General features: G+C 50.5%; 1 protein-coding gene across 5 annotated transcripts in view; it reads right to left on the reverse strand.

Annotated features, from left to right (window-relative positions):
• Positions 1 to 3,241: 3,241 nt before the first annotated feature.
• Positions 3,242 to 19,070, reverse strand: part of NUGGC (nuclear GTPase, germinal center associated) — a 98,733-nt gene continuing 82,904 nt past the window's right edge. For 4 of the 5 annotated variants that reach the window (XM_030554060.1, XM_030554056.1, XM_030554054.1 and 1 more), the window contains 5 exons: positions 18,698 to 18,897; positions 17,370 to 17,608; positions 14,611 to 14,761; positions 14,107 to 14,155; positions 3,242 to 4,995 (listed from right to left, as the gene is read on the reverse strand). In XM_030554060.1, the coding sequence (XP_030409920.1) occupies positions 4,868 to 4,995; positions 14,107 to 14,155; positions 14,611 to 14,761; positions 17,370 to 17,608; positions 18,698 to 18,897 (767 nt within the window). In that variant the 3' untranslated portion in view covers positions 3,242 to 4,867. The remainder of the gene's footprint in view (positions 4,996 to 14,106; positions 14,156 to 14,610; positions 14,762 to 17,369; positions 17,609 to 18,697; positions 18,898 to 19,070) is intronic. The other variant, XM_030554057.1, reaches the window with a different exon arrangement.

A 19,070-nucleotide genomic window follows, 5' to 3' on the forward strand; every position in this document is an offset into this window, starting at 1 on the left:
TGTAGTGGCACCAAATCCTATGTAAAGGGGGTCATATAAGGTGTCTAAGATCAGGTTATGGGCTACTGGTTATGATTATGCTGTCTGTATGTCTGTATCACTATGTAGTTGAATTTGTAAGTATTGGCTGTATACTGTCTGTATTTCAAATTGGTGCTGCAGTTCTGGGAAACACCCCAGACAAGTTGGTGTTTGTTCTGCTTAGCCTGCTTGATGGCCCATTAAGGACCATCAGCTACACAATTGACCCATTGAGAGGAGGCAGATACGCCTTGTGACTCAGCAAAGTATGCAGGGACTTGCCCATGTGACTCCAAACTCCATTTTGCTGTAATTTTCCACAGTAAGAACAAAGAAGTGTTCTTACACCTGGAAGTGCCTATATAAGGCTGATGCCTCATCTCCATTTTGTCTTCAATCCTGCTTCCTACCTCTGGAGGGACTTTGCTACAAACTGAGGCTCTACACAAAGGACTGATGACCCATCCCAGCGGGGGATGTTCTCCAGAGACTTGATTTAAACCTGCAGTTTACTCCATCACTGCTACAAGCCTGAACTAAGAACTTTGCCATCACTGTATGGAATTGATTCCATTTAACCAATTCTAGCTCTCATCTCTATCTTTTTTTCCTTTTATGAATGAACCTTTAGATTTTAGATGCTAAAGGATTGGCAACAGCGTGATTTGTGGGTAAGATCTGATGTGTATATTGACCTGGGTCTGGGGCTTGGTCCTTTGGGATCAAGAGAACCTTTTTCTTTTACTGGGGTGTTGGTTTTCATAACCATTCATCCCCAGGACGGGTGGCACTGGTGGTGATACTGGGAGACTGGAGTGTCTAAGGAAATTGCTCGTGTGACTTGTGGTTAGCCAGTGGGGTGAAACCGAAGTCCTTTTTATCTGGCTGGTTTGGTTTGCCTTAGAGGTGGAAAAACCCCAGCCTGGGCTGTGACTGCCCTGTTTGAGCAATTGGTCCTGAATTGGCACTCTCAGTTGGGTCCCGCCAGAACCGCATCATCACAGCCACCTCACTGTTTACCCCCTTTAATGGTATCTATAGATCACTGGCAACTTGCTGCAGTAGTTTCTGGTACCAGCAGTGGCCATCCAGTGGTGGAGAAGGCTGTTGTCAGGTGTAGGCTGCCTGAGTTCTCTCTGTGTGCTGAACCTGGCCAGAGCTGGTACCGAATGCAGACTTTTGCTCATAGCATAACTTTTGCTGACTTTGGTTCAGGCCTCAGGCCTTGCACCAGGCCCCGTGCTCTCTCTCCTTATTACAAAAACAGAGGAGTGACCATCTCATCCTGGGATGATGCAGAGGCACTCGTCAGGACCCGTCAATCCAGTTCCACCCCTCTTCCTCATATACCGACAGAACCGGCAGGCGAGGAGCAGTAGGACTCTTGAGTGGGGCTCAGATATATGCCATAAGGAACTCACAGATCTCAATAACGCAAGAAAGAGGGATCAACTGGTTGCAGGGGCACCCCAAAGAAATCTGTACCAGCAGTCCCTGGGAGGAGGGGGTTCGTATCCAGCAAGTCAAAGGGTTACCCTCACCATCTCTCAGGGTTCAATTGCTTCCAAGGAGCTACCAGTGTGGCCATCTCCTGAGAATCATGCGAGTCCGAGACCTGCTCCAGTGGTAGCAGTGCTGCCGTAGGTACCGGGACACTCTTACCAGATGGCTAGAGGGGAGATGGCTCCTTGGACAATGGTGCAGACCCCTCCTCCGGAGTAAGAACATCCCACAGGAGGGCCAGGCCAGAAAGAAGTGGAGACTACAGATAAGGGAGGAATATATCCTCTGGTGTTACATAAGTCTCAGGACACCCTGGTGTTCGAGGTTCCCGTAGTTAAATCTCATGGATCTGCTTTATCTGCAGTGACCGGCTGGACTTTAGATAGATGAAGCAATACAGACAATTGGTCTGGACCTGCACTTGTAGATGGAACTAGTGAACATCTATCCTTATGATTCAGTAACGAGGTGACCAACAGAACCAACGGATCCTTCTTTCTATGTGTCTTGCACTCTGATCCAGGGGTCTTCAATGGAGTCAGTTCTTTAGGTTCCATACGTGATGTCTCACCCAAGCTGGACAGACTCAGGGAGGAAGTGCGTTTTTCATGGACAGTCCTCAATGAGGATTTGTCTTTACACCAGGAGAGTGCTCTCTACCTTCAAGGGCAGCCCTGAAAAAAGAGATCTTAGGCTGATGTTGAGGGCTCTGCTTCAAGGAACGTACTTGGAGGGGCACTGTTGATCAGTTGAGGTTGATTACAGGGGTCTTCCTGGCTGAAATCGGAGAGGGCTCTCATAGCCTTCTCCATCACGTGCCTCCACAGGCGAAGCTCCCAGGATTCTTGAGTTCTGGGTGACATGACATGACAAAGATCTCAGACAGCGAAGAGCTGGAGGGAGCAAGATACAAAGAGGTCATGGATGACAAATCTTTTCAGAGGAAGAGTAGGTGTTCCAGAGACAGTGGGGAGGAGGGGGGGAGAATGTGTGTAAGGTTAGAAATGGTGGCACAAGAGCAGCGGAAGTGGTCATGGGGTGATGGATATGGGAAGTGGAAAGGTGTGATGGAGTAGAGGCTGTCTGCATGGGGGACGGAAGAGCCGGGGATGTCTTTAGGTGAGGGACAGGATCTTTAAGCCTGTAACCTGAGCCAGGTAGGGGGGAGGGGGTTAGCACCTTGGCCTGGGAAGCTGGACAAAGGAATTGGCTGGCTGGAGGAGGGGCAGTTCAGTTTCGGTTTTGGGCTGGATGAGGGGAACTCAGGGGATCCTATGCTGGACCCAGGCACCCTCAAACTCCAGAAGGACTCGATGGAGGGGTCCTGACTGTGCCTGCAAGCTCTGCTGTAACCTGCATTCCTGTTGTCCAATAAACCTTCTGTTTTACTGGCTGGCTGAGAGTCACTGTGGGTCCCAGGAAGAAGGGTGCAGGACCAGACCCCCCCCTACACTCCGTGACAAAAGGGGGTGAATGTAGGACTTGGATCTGTGCTGGTGGAAGGAAAGGGGAGATTAGTATGGAGAAGGGAAGAGGAGCAGGTAGGGACGGTGAGAAGTGTAGAAGGGTCCGGGTACCAAGGATGGGAAAACGGAGCCGGGGGGAGGAGGGCGGGAGGAGGATGGATGAAGAAGAAATGCGGTGATAGCCATTCTCAGTATGTAACATGTCCCTGCCTCCTACACACACACACAAAGTATAATCACCAATACTTGTATACTTTTTTGGGGGAAGAATATCAAGTATTTTTATTTTATAAACACAAAAAGGCACAAATACAATGCATGATTCAAGCAATGCTAGAAAACACCATACTGGTATAAGGCAAAAACAGTGCCAGCTGAAGTGATGCACCGAGAGACACTTTCAGTCAGGCTGGGTCCCTAACATCCTAGCAGTTTATCTGCTTTACCTCAAAGAGTCCTGCATTCAGTTCAAAAAAACAACCCTGCTCAACAGCATAAAAATTCTTACAGCACTTGCAAACGTAGCAGCAGGCGGCACTACTAATCCTGCAGCGAGGCAGCATCGCAGGGAAAGGATGGAAACACATTAAAAAGGAGAAACAAGACAGTGAAGGGTGGGGGCAATACTATTGAACAGATCGTTGTGCTCCACAGCTCTGTTCAGCAAAAACTCCATTATGAAACTAATCAGAACTGGGAATATTTAGAGAAAGCAAAACTAAACAGTTAATCCATGAAGATTTAACTGTACTGCACGGATTCCTCTTCACCAAGGATTCGTGTCTTCATTCAGGACCTGCTCCAAAGACCACGGAAGTCAGTGCGAGTCTCTACTTGATTTCAGCGGGCTTTGGATCAAGCCCCACTTACATCCACTGCCACTATAACACTGCAGGGCCTTATGATACAGAAAAGTATAATCCAACTCCAGGCTCTCTCCGACACCATGTCCTTATGGGACACAAAAAACTCAGCAATTTCTCACCACTTGACACACAGTGTAACTCCAAGAACTCACTCTCACCAGATGGAAGTTTCGGTTACACCTCACCAGAAGGTCTGGGGCAGGTTTTAATGTAGATTAGCGTAATCCCCTAAGTAAACAAAACACATTATCTTTTCAGGTTAGAACTTTCCTACTTCCTTTCCACTTCTGCTGAACTTCAAGCACAACCTGTCTGTATTTGAAAAGCCTCACTACAGGCAGGATAACCTGATTCTCCTGCACCATCCTACCTTCTGGGACATCATCCATCCCCTCAATTTACAGGCAACAACAAGAAATTGTTCTTTATTATTGTAGAAGTTTTGTTGATCAAATCACAATCTGTTTTCTTCTCCAAAAATCAGTGGGTTGACGATCTATTGCTTTGGATTAATATGTAGGCTACCATGTCTTAGCATTTGACTCTCTGCATTTTGGATGAGTTTTTGCCTGTTACTCTAAGTTTTTCTTTACCAATATGGCTTTCACTGGCAAAGAGTTGTTGGCTACACTCTAGAGTCAAGTGTCTTAGCAAAGGGGGAGTCCCATGTATATCATCTCTGCATGCAGCTGACTCACTTAATTTCTCTTCCAAGAAACAGCCAACTATTGTCCAAATGGATACTTCAGCTTTGCTGTTGTATGCAAACTCTTCCATTCTGAAAAGAGGCACTGATGCAGCAGGCTACTTCAGAGACTGTGCCCAGAATTCACTCAGTAAAATCGTATTAAATTATCAGGGTAAGGTTACTTGACAATCAGTTTCAGAAGTTTTTCAACCGGAAGGAGTCTATTTCTACAGCCTTTTGGTACTGATGATATATGTTCATATATTGTGTGTATCTAAGTCAGGTAACAGTCTTTGTATAACAACAAACTAGTGTGGGTTCCATTAATCTTTTGCAGTGTACATGTTTCCATTGGTCTCCATTTTATCCACATCAGAACTGTTGTCTTCCTGAGCATTTGGACTTCGCCACTTACCCCAAACACCCTCTTTGGCTCGGACATGGAGGATACCTTTATTGTATGCAAGAGGAGAACAAAATATTAGCTTGCTTGCATATATATACCTGCCCCTGGAAATTTCCACTACATGCATCTGACGAAGTAGGTACTCACCTACGAAAGCTCATGCTCCAAAACCTCTGTTAGTCTATAAGGTGCCACAGGATTCTTTGCTGCTTTTAAAAATATTAGCTTGAGAGGCATCGGTCCTGCTTTGACACCAGTGAATTCTGGAGCTCTTGTTTGGTGGTTTCCAACATTTTGCTGGAATCCCACTGGGGAAACACTAATGGCTGAGTGTGATCCTGTTCTGTCCCCCTTGCAACACACTTTAAAAAAACACTGTCTTTTCCCTCTGTCCATTCAATCTTTCATCTGGTCTTTGTCCATCCCCCCATCTCCTCCACCTTCTCTGTCTTGCTTCTTCCTTTCTGTACTTTTCTCTCTCTCTCTCTTTTTTTAAAATTCTTATCTGGCAACACTCTCTCCTCTCCCTAGTCCACAAAAAGGTGTCTGTACCTAAAGCTCCGTAGACACGAGCTGCTCCCAGCATTGGCTACAGCAGGGACCAGTGCACGAGCAGGAACAGAATGCAGTTAACTTTCTGGGGCCAAGCAACTTCCCCTGCCTCCAGTTATTCTCTCTGCTGCCTGCCCCCTCAGCAAGTCTTAAGGTTCCCAAAAGGGTCCCACATCCTGGTACTCTAGTCATTTAACACTATCAATGCTACCTCTGAAACACATGCAGGAGCTACTCGTAGCTGAGGGGAAACAGGTTAACATGTATGAGGGGCTGCTATAAAAGCTCTCAAACTTGAACAATCCTCTGATAGCCATGTCATAATTAAGGCTGGCAACAGACTGCAAAGAGCCACACAAAACTCTTGCTTGTAGCTAGTAGATTGACTTCCCCTCAAGATAAGCATTCCACTGTTTAAAGCCCTGCTTACAATGGCAAACAGACCCTTAATGTAGCACACCCTAGTCCTATTACATGGGCATCTACTTAAAGTCCTCTTAACAACGACCTGTTTAAAAAGAAAGATCACTTACCTTTACAGTAACTGAAGCTCCTCGAGATGTATGGTCCTTATTTGTATTCTATTGTGGTGCACATGTGCTTCGTGCAACTGAGACTGGAAAATTCTTACTAGTAGCGACCTTTGGTCCGCACCTGTGCCCTGTACCTCTTCGTGCTCCAATCTGAAGGCATTAGGAGAGGTGTGGACTGAATGCTTCTCCAATACCTTTTGAGAGTGGTTTGTGGTAGAGAAAAGATCTGACGCAGGAGAGGTGAAGGGTGGGTAGTGGAATACACAGAGGAACCACATCTCAAAGAACTCAGGTCATTTACCTTACTGTTCTTTCTTCAAGTGATGGTTCCTATGTGTATTCCAAGAGATGGCCCTGAAGCAGTCTGGGCTCTGGTCAAATGAGCCCTCACTCTGACAAGTCATCATCCCTGCAAGATCATAGCAAAGGCAGACAACCAGAAATCAGTTTGGAAAGACTGAGAGAGGAGACTGCTTCTCCTTTCATCTGCTCAGCAAAGGAAACAAAAGTCTCAGAGATTTCTGGGAGGGTTCAGTCCTTTGTAGGCAGAAAACTATGGCTTGAGGGACGTCCAGAGAGTGGAACTTCCTGTCCTTCCTGATGGCATGAGGTTTTGGGGAGAAGACCAAAAGGCGTATGACCTGGTTAATGTGGAATTCAGAGGGAACCTTTGGAATGAACTTGGGGTGTAACCTCAAAACTACCTTACTCTAGGGAGCACTGCATAAGGAGTCTGCCACAAGGGCCCTGAACTCAGCCACTCTTCTGGCAGAGGTGACTGCAGTCAGGAAGGCTACCTTCACAGACAGGTGAACAAGGGAGCAAGGGGCCAATGGTACAAATAGAGGATTCATGAGTGTTGACAAAGCCAAGCTGAGGTCCCAAGACGGTGCTGGTTTCAGTACTGGAGGAAAAGTTCTGGCAAGGCTTTTCAGGAATTGTAGTTATAGGTTGGGTGAAGACCGAGTAGCTGTCAATCAGGGACTGGAAGATGTTAATTGCTGCCAAATGCAGACACTGGGAAAAGACGGTTACTCACCTTTGTAACTGTTGTTCTTCGAGATGTGTTGCTCATATCCATTCCAGTTAGGTGTGCACGCCGCGCGTGCACGTTCGTCGGAAACTTTTTACCCTAGCAACTCCAGGGGGACGGCAGGTCGCCCCCTAGAGTGGCGCCGCCATGGCGCTTGATATATACCCCTGCCGGCCCACCCGCTCCTTCTTGCCGGCTACTCTGACAGTGGGGAAGGAGGGCGGGTGTGGAATGGATATGAGCAACACATCTCGAAGAACAACAGTTACAAAGGTGAGTAACCGTCTTTTCTTCTTCGAGTGATTGCTCATATCCATTCCAGTTAGGTGAATCCCAAGCCTTACCTAGGCGGTGGGGTTGGAGTGAGAAGTCGCGGCATGGGGCACTGCAGAGTCGAAGGCCGCGTCATCTCTGGACTGCTGGACCAGGGCGTAGTGAGAAGCAAAGGTGTGGACCAATGACCAGGTCGCTGCCCGACAGATCTCTTGGATGGGTACGCGGGCGAGGAAAGCCAGCGACGATGCCTGCGCCCTGGTAGAGTGCGCAGTCACACGGCCTGTAGGGACGTGAGCCAGCTCATAGCAGGTCCTGATACAGGACGTTACCCATGAGGATAACCTCTGTGAGGTAATGGGAAGCCCCTTAATTCGGTCCGCTACTGCCACGAAAAGCTGGGGGGATTTGTGGAACGGTTTGGTTCTGTCCACATAAAACACGAGAGCCCGAAGGACATCAAGCAAGTGGAGTTGTTGCTCCCTGCGTGACGAATGAGGCTTCGGGAAAAAGACGGGGAGGAAGATCTCCTGGTTGACGTGAAAGGCTGAGACCACCTTGGGGAGAAAGGCAGGGTGCGGTCTCAGCTGTACCTTATCTTTATGGAAGACCGTATACGGGGGATCTACTGTGAGGGCCCGGAGTTCCGACACCCGTCTAGCTGAGGTGATGGCCACTAGAAAGGCAGTCTTCCAGGAAAGATAGAGCAGGGAACAAGTCGCTAGCGGCTCAAAAGGAGGCCCCATGAGCCGAGCCAGAACCAGGTTGAGATCCCAGGTAGGGACAGGGGGTCGGACATTGGGGTAAAGACGTTCTAGTCCCTTCAGGAATCTATTCACCGTCTGGTGAGAGAAAATCGAGCGGCCACCCCCACCCGGATGAAAGATGGAGATAGCCGCCAGGTGAACCCGAAGGGACGATATCGCCAGGCCCTGTTGCTTGAGGGACCAGATGTAGTCCAAAATATTGGCGACAGAAACCTCCATAGGGAGGAAACCGCTCTCCGTGCACCAACAAGAGAAACGCTTCCACTTGGCCGAGTACGTCGCTCTGGTGGAAGGCTTCTTGTTGCCCAGGAGTACTTCACGTACCGGGGTAGAGCAGCGTAATTCGGATCTGGTCAGCCACACAGGAGCCACGCCGCAAGGTGCAGCGACTGGAGGTCCGGGTGACAGAGTCTGCCGTGGTCCTGGGTGATCAGGTCCGGGTGAAGGGGCAGGGGGACTGGGTCGGCTATGGCCAGGTCCAGCAACATGGGGTACCAATGTTGCCTGGGCCACGCTGGAGCTATCATAATCACGCGGGCCCTGCCCCTGTGCACCTTCAGAAGGACCTTGTGGACCAGCGGGAACGGAGGGAATGCGTAGAACAAGTGGGTCATCCACGGGATAAGGAAGGCGTCCGCTACCAACCCGAGGTCCCGGCCCTGAAAGGAGCAGAACGCCTGGCATTTCCTGTTCCCCCTGGACGCGAAGAGGTCCACCTGGGGACAACTCCACCTCTGGAAGAGTGAGAGGGCGATGTCCGGGCGAAGGGACCACTCGTGCGAGAGGAAGGATCTGCTCAGGCGGTCCGCCAGCGTGTTCCGTACTCCGGGGAGGAAGGAAGCCGTGAGGTGAATGGAGTGGGCTATACAAAAGTCCCAGAGCCGCATCGCCTCCTGACATAGGGGAGAGGATCTCGTGCTGCCCTGCTTGTTGATATAGTACATGGTCGTTGTGTTGTCGGTGAACACCGCAACACAACGACCTCGAAGCTGATGGCAGAACGCTTGACAAGCAAGACGGACCGCTCTCAACTCCCGTATGTTGATGTGGAGGTCCACTTCCTGAGGGGACCACAGGCCCTGTGTCCTCAGGGTTCCCAGGTGGGCCCCCGAGCCCAGGTCTGAGGTATCCGTTGTTAGGGACACCGAGGGTTGGGGCGGATGAAACGGGAGCCCTGCACACACGATGGACTGGTCTAGCCACCACCAGAGGGAATCCAATACCCTCTGGGGGATGGTGAAAACTGTGTCCAGCGAATGTCTGGTCGGCCGGTACTGCGCGATGAGCCAAGATTGGAGGGGCCTCATGCGGAGCCGCGCATAACCTGTCACAAATGTGCAGGCCGCCATGTGGCCTAAGAGGGTTAGGCATGTCCTTATAGAGGTCAGGGGGGCTGCCTGCAAGCGCTGAATGATGGCCGACAGTGCCTGGAACCTGGGCAACGGCAGAAGGGCCCTGGCCAAGGTGGAGTCCAGAACGGCCCTGATGAACTCTATCCTCTGCGCGGGGAGCAGAGTGGACTTGTCCACGTTGATAATGAGGCCCAAGGTAGTAAAGAGGCCGCTGATCCTGCCGACATGGTTGCGGACCTGCAGCTCTGATGTGCCTCGAATCAGCCAGTCGTCGAGGTAAGGGAACACGTGAATGCGTCGACGACGGCCATGCATTTGGTGAATACCCTCGGGGCCGTGGAGAGGCCAAACGGGAGGACCGCAAATTGGTAATGATGGTGGTCGACCACGAACCGAAGGAAACGTCTGTGTTGTGGCAATATGGCGATATGAAAGTAAGCGTCCTGCATGTCAAGGGCGGCGTACCAGTCTCCAGGATCCAGAGATGGGATAATGGTCCCCAGGGATACCATGCGGAACTTCAACTTCACCATATGTTTGTTGAGTTCCCGCAGGTCGAGGATAGGTCTGAGGCCTCCCTTGGCCTTGGGGATCAGGAAGTAGCGGGAATAAACCCCCTTGCCCTTCTCGTTCTCCGGAACCGCCTCTATGGCTCCTTTGTCGAGGAGCGTCTGCACCTCCTGGCGGAGGAATTGCTTGTGAGAGGGGTCCCTGAAGAGGGACGAGGGTGAGGGGCGGGAGGGAGGGTAAGACGTAAACTGTAGACGGTATCCCGTCTGCACAGTGCGTAAGACCCAGCGGTTGGATGTTATTTGGGTCCACGCCTGGAGGAAAAACGAAAGGCGGTTGGAAAACGGGGGGGGAAGGATCCGTGGGGGAAACTGGTACCGCGCTCTCGGGCGCACCTTCAAAACGAAGGTTTGGGCCCAGGTGGGGCTTTGGAGGAGCTCTGGTTCTGCCCCCCTTGGTTGCCCAACTGTCTGCGCCTGCCATTCCTGCCACGGTGCCTATTGAGGTCCTGCCGCTGGCGGAACCTGGGGTACGGCCGGCGCTGCTGCTGTTGTTGCGGCCGGAAGGGTCTGCGTTGTGTCCCGGGCGTGTGCATCCCAAGGGAGCGCATGATCACCCGATTGTCGTTCAGACTCTTTAGCCTGGGGTCTGTCTTCTCTGAGAACAGGCCCTGACCTTCAAACGGGAGGTCCTGGATGGTATATTGGAGCTCCGGTGGAAGGCCAGAAACCTGAAGCCAGGAGATGCGGCGCATTGTAACCCCTGAGGCGAGGGTTCGAGCGGCCGAGTCCGCTGCGTCCAAGGAGGCCTGCAACGAGGTTCTTGCAACCTTCTTGCCCTCGTCAAGAATTGCCACAAATTCTTGACATGCCTCCTGTGGCAACAGCTCCTTAAACTTATCCGCTGCCACCCAGGAGTTGAAGGCGTAGCGGCTAAGGAGGGCTTGATGGTTGGAAACCCTGAGCTGAAGGGCCCCCGCCAAATAGACCTTGCGGCCGAGGACGTCCATACGCCTCGCCTCCTTGGACTTGGGTGCTGGGGCCTCTTGTCCATGACGCTCCCTCTCGTTCACCGACTGCACTACGAGGGAGCACGGTGTCGGGTGAACATGGAGGTACTCATAGCCCCTGGAGGGAGCCATGTACTTACGCTCCACGCCTTGTGCAGCAGGGGGGATGGAGGCCGGCGACTGCCAGATCGTATTGGCATTGGCCTGGATAGTCCGAATAAAGGGCAGGGCGACCCTGGTGGGAGCATCTGAGGAGAGGATGCTCACCACGGGATCTTCGATTTCGGAGACCTCCTCAGCTTGCAGGTTTAAGTTCTGCACTACGCGCCTGAGGAGGTCCTGGTGCGCCCTGAGGTCGAGTGGGGGAGGGCTGGTGGAAGATGTGCCTGCCACTGCCTCATCGGGAGAGGACAATGAGGAGACCCCTGGCAAGAGAGCGTCCATGGCGGGGTCTGTCTGAACCCGCGCCTCTGACTCCGGAGGGAGCTCAGGGTCCTGCTGTTTGGGCCTGTCCTCCCCGTCTGGAGAGGGAGGGGGGCGAGACAGCAATGCCTCCGGCGCCCTGTGCTCAGCCGTTGCAGGTCTAGGAGGAAGCTGCTGGGGGCCCTGGGCTTGGTGGTACGCCCAGGGTGTCGAGAACCCCCACTGCTGGGGTCCCTGGTCCTGTGGAGGAGGGTCTTGAAAAAGGGCGGCGTGCCTGTCTGTGTCCAGCGCATAAACACTGTCTGCCTGTGACGACACAGACGGCTGTCTGGAAGGCCATGGAGGGGCCAAACGTGGCTGGTAGGGATCCGTTAGTCCTGACGCCGAAGATGTTCTCGGTGCTGGGGACCGGTACCGGGAATCATACCGGTGCCGGGACCGGGGCCTGCCTTCGACTTGGTGCCGGGAGCAGGACCGGTACCTGCCGCCAACTCGGTGCCGGGATCGGGACCGGGCCTGCCACCGACGTGGTGCCGGGAGGTTGACCGGGACCTGCCACCAGCTCGGTGCCGGGAGGTCGACCGGGGAGTTGATCGCTGGTGGGAACGGCTCCTAGAGTCCCGGTAGCGGTGACTTGAACCAGACCTGGACTGTCTGGAGGATGACCGGCGCTGCGAGTGCGACCGGTACCGCCAAGGGGAGCGGTGCCGGGACTGCAAGCAGCACCGGGAGCGAGAGTGTCCACGGCGATGGTGCCTCGACAGTGATCGTGAGTCCTGAGACGGCGCTCTCATTGTCGGCTTGCCTCTGGACACAACCGGTACCGGGGGTGGAGGCTGGGTTGGTTCTGTAAGAGCGATCAGGTCCCGTGCCGAAGCAAAAGTCTCCGGCATTGATGGGACCAGTAGCTCAACCCCAGATCTTATGGGGGAGCTAGGAGGGACCAGACTCGACGGACCCTCAGGGCCCGGAGTCGATGGGATCCCTGCTGGTGGTGCCGCGGCCGAGGTAGGTGCCGGGCGCTCCACTCGAGTCTGCCTGGATGGAATTGCAGACTTCGAGGGCCTTGCTTCGGGTCCCGGTGCCGCAGAAGGACGGTGCCGGGGTGTCTTTCCAGTGCCGGCGCGGTCCGGTGCCGGTGTAGAGGCGACGGTCTGTGAAGTTACCGGGTTGAGTGCTGCTTCCATAAGGAGAGTCCTTAATCTCTGGTCCCTCTCCTTTTTTGTCCTAGGCTTAAAAGCCTTGCAAATGCACCACTTGTCCGAAATGTGCGATTCCCCCAAGCACTTTAGGCATGCATCGGGGGGATCGCTGGTCAGCATCGGCTTCTTACAGGCCGCGCATTGTTTGAAGCCCGGCGAACCAGGCATGGGCCCGGTGTCAGGAAGGGCTATGGCCCAAACCCGCTAACAAATATTTACAACTATTTACAATACAACAATTAACTGACTATACTTTACAACTATTTACTACTAACTACAACTATGAACCGTAAAACGAAGGAGAGCTAGGGATGTGGAGGACAGCAATGCCGCGCTCCACAGTTCCAATGACCGACACGGCGGTAAGAAGGAACTGAGGAGCGGGTGGGTCGGCAGGGGTATATATCAAGCGCCATGGCGGCACCACTCTAGGGAGCGATCTGCCGGCCCACTGGAGTTGCTAGGGTAAAAAGTTTCCGACGAACGTGCACGCACGGCGCGCGCACCTAACTGGAATGGATATGAGCAATCACTCGAAGAAGAACAGAGATAGCCCCAGCTTCTTCAGGGAAAGAAGGCAGTCTAAGAGAGTAGAGATGTCCAAATCCTCTGGGGTTATGTGACGAAGTTGGTACCAGACAGAAAATCTCTTCCATTTAGGCCCACAACACTGTCTCGTGGGGAGTTTTCTGCTATTATGGAGTACAGATTGTACTTCCTTGGGGCACAATTCCTCTAAGCTCGTCATCCTTCCCAATACCAGGCTGTTAGATAGAAGGATGCTGGGTTGGGATAGTTGATCCTGCCTCTGTTCTATGTTAGAAGGTTTGGAAATGGATATGCATGCACGGGAACACTGACATCTGACAGACGCTGGTGAACCAGAACTGCCTGAGCCAGTAGGATGCCATGAGAATAACTAACACACTGTCCTCCTTGATTTTCTTTAGGACTCAGGGAAAAGGGTGTGAACTTGGAGGGTTGGTATGGGTGGAAAAAGTATGGAACAGGTTTGGGGGGGGCGGGGAAGAATTTGAGAGGTGGTCAATCCACACCTCCTCTTCTGCCCTCGATTTGAAGCCCAAGGACACACAGGGTGCAGGCACAAACCAATGGACACTGCTAGTAAGAATTTTCCAGTCTCAGGTACATGGAGTGCATGCCTACATAGGGACCATCACTCGAAGAACCACATACTTTTCTGTAAACTTAACCAAGTACATTCAGAAACAGAGTGGGGTCCTCTGAAATGGATCACTGAGAAGGCAATAAGCCAGTTAAGATTCAGACCCTAATCAATATGGAAGCAAAGCTCACAGAGATGACAAGTCCAGCATAGTTTGCCTTGATCAGAGCAGATATGCGGAGACATGTATGTTCCACAGGCTGCATTTCTTAATTGACCATAGGCTGCAAAGGTGGTGAAGTTCCTGGTTGGGCACATTTTGGGTGTCCCTTGCCTAGCAAGGACACAGTAACCATTAACAGTTGCCTTTGCTTACCTGCTGCACTTGGAATGGTAAACAGATCTCTTTCATCCTTCACAGTTACCTGAGGAAATAAACCAAGAGTTAAAGTTCAGTATACACTCAATTATACGAGCTCCCATGTCTCTTACCCTTCTCTTTACCAGCAACCACAGAAGTGGTTCATTTTTAACTAGCTGCTCAACTATGGCCTGTCAGACTCCAATAAATCAGAGAGGGCTGGGACCTAAGTTTGCAAGGAAAGAGAAAGCCCTCAGGGTGGTGTTATAAAATAGAAGGGACGCCCAAGGCTTTGACAAGGAAACAAAGCTCTCAAATGGGAAGGAGTAATAAGCATTACCAGTAAAGATGCATGGAACTACGTTCCTAGTTAAGGATGAAATCCTCCAGTCAAAAGTCAGCATTTATAGTATTGCACAAGGTTCCAGTTGCCTAACTCCCATGAAAGCCACAGCCCAGCTGATGGGACTCATTGCCTCCCCATGACAGCTGTAACGTACTCCTAAGCAGGCTGCTTACATGAGAGGTGGGTGACGCCTCAGACACGGATGTTCCTGGAATGGAGGTTGTATTCCACTTGTAAAATGCAGATGCACACTCTCCACTTGCATTCTGTAGGTCACTTGCCATGGACTTTCTGGCTGAGACCAGTCTGCCAGGAATGTGTTGGCTGAATTAGAGAAAATAAAAATATCAAGGAGGGGTATTTAAACAGCAGAAGGCTGAAAGAGACTAAAATAGAGCTCACATCACTGCTAATTCAATACCCACTGGAAACATAGGCCTTGTCTACACTACACAGTTTTGTTGGCAAAGCAGTGGAGATGTACATACTACAATGCTACTTTTAGTGGCAAAACTCTCGTTTTGCCGACAAAATAAAACCACCTTGACAAGAGGCGTCAAGATGTTTGTGGCAAAGTTAGAGCAATGAAGTGTCAGAGTAAACACTGCGTTCACCTGGCCTCCAGGAAGTATCCCACAATGCCCACCGTGACCAGTTTGCTCACTATTTTGAACTCCGTAGCCCTGCATCCAGCCACACAGACATGTCTGTTTCCTCCTCTCCCCCCAAAGCTCCAGGAACTGTGGAATTGGAGCACTGTTATATTAAATGCCACGTCGTCTCAGGCCTGCTGGGTGATTGCACAGTGAAAGTGTGTACAGAAGACCATGTCGCTGCTCTGCAAATTTCCTGGGTAGGAACGTGAGCCAGGAACACCGGTGAAGCGGCCTGCACCCTGGTGAAGTGCGCAGTGATTGGAGGGGCAGCAACGCCTAGCAAGTCATAGTACTCATGTATGCAGGATGTGATCCATGATGAAATCTGCTGAGAAGATCCTTCATTCTGTTCATCACAGCCACGAAGAGTTGGAGGGGAACTATATGTCTTCACAGCAGCAGGCCGGTGAGCTTTAATTAAACTGCTGTTGCACGTCAACGCTATGTTCCTTGTGTCGACAGATCACATCCACAATAGCACCTCTTGCATAGAGACAGAGAGCAGTGCACTGTGCATAGCTATCCCACTGTGCAACTGGCCGCAGGGTGCTTTGAAATGTTTGCAATGCTTCCTGGGGCAGATACAGTCTCCTTTCATTAAGATCTGGATGGAGGCGTTTTGGGGATAGACCTGCTGCACGTCAGCTAAAGCTCCAGTTCTTCGAGTGCTTGCTCACATCAGTTCCAATCAGGTATGCGTGTGCCATGTGCATGACAGCTGTAAGATTTTTCCCTTAGCTGGACCTGTAGAGTTGGCCTGGGCGCCCCCTGGAGTCATGCCTCCATGGCACCCAATATAGTGCCCTGCCAACCCAACCCACCCTCCTTCAATTCCTTCTTACTGCCTGTGATGGCTAGCTGGAACTCCCTACTGCTCCTGCCTCAGCACGCGAGCGCTTTGCAATGTCTCTCCATGGACACAGTTAGATTTAGCAGTAGTTTATGGTTAGTGTAGATAGCTTTTCTTATAAGTTTCCTTTAGGCGGGGGGGGGGGGCGACTTTCCCCCGACGTGCTTTCCCAGGCACTGAGGCATACCTTGGTCCTGGGCTTTAAACTGTGCTCGGACTGTGACAAGTTTATGCCAAGAAGTGACCCCAACTCGTGCCTTAAGTGTCTTGGTGAGGGGCATGTCAGGGACTGCTGTAAAATCTGTCAGGGTTTTCGCCCCAGGATCCTTAAGGACTGAGAGCAGCGACCCCAAGTCCTACTTATGGAGGCAGCACTTCGAGCCCAGTTGGAACCTGCTGCACTGGACCTGGCCTCAAGTACCGCACGCGCAGTGCGCTGGAACCATTGAGACGCGAACCGGTGCCGAGGAAGGACTCGGTTACAGACCCTCAGCACTGCCACGGCTCCGCCCGCAGGCAAGCATCAGTGGGGCACTGCTCTTGCTCCAGGTGCCCCATAAAAAGAAAAAGGCGGACAGAGGGTACTCCCCAGCTAGGTCTAAAGACCATTTAACCAGCAGTGCAGCCACAGGAGGCTGCTCAGGCTACTGCCTGAACACAATCCCACCTGACCCTCCGGCTCAATCCCAGCCACCACAGCCACAATGCTATTCTTAGTGCACCAGCCTGAGCAGAGCTAGTGCGTCTGTCTAGCCACACTGGGAAGCACCTTCCCAGATGCTGTGCAGCTATCGCCTTAGGCAATCAACTTCTACAAGAAAATGAACTGGATTGTGCTATTAAGATATTCCTCTCAATACAACAGTAACCAAGCAAACAGAAGTATAACATTTGAATCTAGAAGGGACAGAAGAGACAGACTCATTTAGCATACACCCTTCCCCCTTGCACCAACCAGGGCTCTACCTCCATGAGCCAAGGTGTACTGCGAGTGCCCATTGGCAGGAAGGAGGTAAAGCTGAGGTTTCCATGTGGAATGACTATAGGAAACTACACTCTAATGGGCAGAGGAAAAAAGTGAGGGGCTGGATTGGATGAGCAACGGGTAATGAGCATTTTCCGGCTCTGAAGTCTATAAACTTGAAAATATCCAATTTTAATTGTATTTACATTTTGTCACCAAGTCTCTCTTCCAAGCTTGGACTTTGCAGGACACATTTCAATCTTGAGCTGAAATTTTTGTGCAGACTTTTGAGCTCCTAAAAATGTGATTTTCTGACAAGGTCTGCTAAGTATTTAAACTGTATTTAAGCTGAGACGGGATTACGTATGATAGCGTACTGCAATATCTGCTGATGCTGGTGAGACTCTGCACTGAAAACACTGCTATCTGAGCAGTGAAGCCCCGAGGTCACCAAGCAGTTACCTTGGTAGATGGAACCCAGCAGGATCCACTTCTGAGCTTTGTTCTATGGTTTTGCCTTTGTGCTTCTTCTCCAACTGTGACTGGATCTCTCCTCCTCCTCCTCTCTTTCTGCTATATGGATATAACTTCATGCCAGGGAGCAGGGGCTGCTGTGCAGTGGTGAAGGCGGCTGGTTGATCTGATGGCAAACTGGAAAGTGGGACCTCAAGAGCCTTTTCTTCGTCATCATATTTTAAGTCCTAGGGAAGAGACAAATATTAAATACCTGCTAAACTGAACGTGCTAAAATGCAGCCTGCAGCAACCTTAACTTTTGCATTCTTAACCATGTATCTCCAGTGCTTTCTTAACCTATTTTGTATGGAATTTCCTTGGGTTCTTTCTTTGGTTTAAAAAAGAATATGGATTTTTTTCCCGCAGAATTCAGCTAAAACACAGTGAGAGTTCCAGGAGCTCTGAACAAGATGAACAATAGCTGAGCCCATAACAGTTTACAATTCCACTCTATGCAGGTTATGATACCTGCATACGCATGCACGGCATGGCCGCCTTTTGCTGTACGCTTTATAAAAATCAGTGAGATGATGTACACAGAAGTCTACTCAGAACAGCACATATATTTCAAAGGCTCGTAAGTCAGTTAAATTACAAAGCGTTGCTTAAAGACTTTCCAAAAATAATTCACCTTCAGATAGAGATTAACCCTAGATAATTTCAGCTCAAGAGATCAGAATTCCTGAAAGATGAGTGACTAAACATCATGAAAGAATTTTTTGTCTCCATCATCACAAGATACAAATCAAATGAGAATTTCTGTAGGTGGGATATCATTCAACATCTGGCAGGGGCAGGGATCCATGATCAAACTGTGGATGTTAGAGTGGTTACACTCAAGAGTCTCCCAGAAGTATAGCCTTGCAACAGCACAGCACAGCACAGAAAGCTTGTTGTGGTGGCTAGCTAAACTAAAGGTACAAATACAGTATGGGAGTTTGTAGTTAAGTCATGCATGTCTGGCTGATTAGGAAGTAAGTCTGATCGATAAATACAAAAAAAAACAAAACCAAAAAATCATTGCAAGACAGTGAGAATTCACTATGTCACTAGAACTAGATTTTACTTGAGGTTGAAGAATCTGTTCAAGAGTAGATGATCTATTAACATGTAGGGGAAGGCCTCAAGTCTTTCAGGACAACTCTTCAGGACTGGCTGGCTCTCACCTGTGGAACTCAAGTATCTGATAATACCAGCTTTCCCAGCAAACAGCCTCCAATTCATTCATTCTTTGGAAACAAGCTTGTTTTCTGATAGTCACCCTGAAACTCCCACCTCCAGAATGCAGAACTTATGATGGCTCACTTTGACAGTGTAGTACACCCCCAGAGATTCCAGTTTCTCTCTTCCCTGCTGCAGATTTAGTTCCCGGAACCAAGGTATGCCCCCATGTCTTGCCGAAATGAATTCTATCAAGCTATGGAAAGATGATGGGTCCTGGGGCTTGTCCAGGATAATGAGAGCCTCCTGGTTATCTAGGTATAAAGACAGTACAATTAAACTACATTACATAGCACAACATAAACTAATCTCAGAAGTGTGAAGGAGATTTTTTTATCACTCCCCCCCACTTCCTACTGGCTGTTGTTTCTAGGAATCCAAGATGTTCGGTGGAAGTCTCAGAATGTTTATATGGTTTAAGTAGCAC

The sequence above is a fragment of the Gopherus evgoodei genome, chromosome 2, assembly GCF_007399415.2.
Source record: "Gopherus evgoodei ecotype Sinaloan lineage chromosome 2, rGopEvg1_v1.p, whole genome shotgun sequence".
NCBI classification, from domain to species: Eukaryota; Metazoa; Chordata; order Testudines; family Testudinidae; genus Gopherus; species Gopherus evgoodei.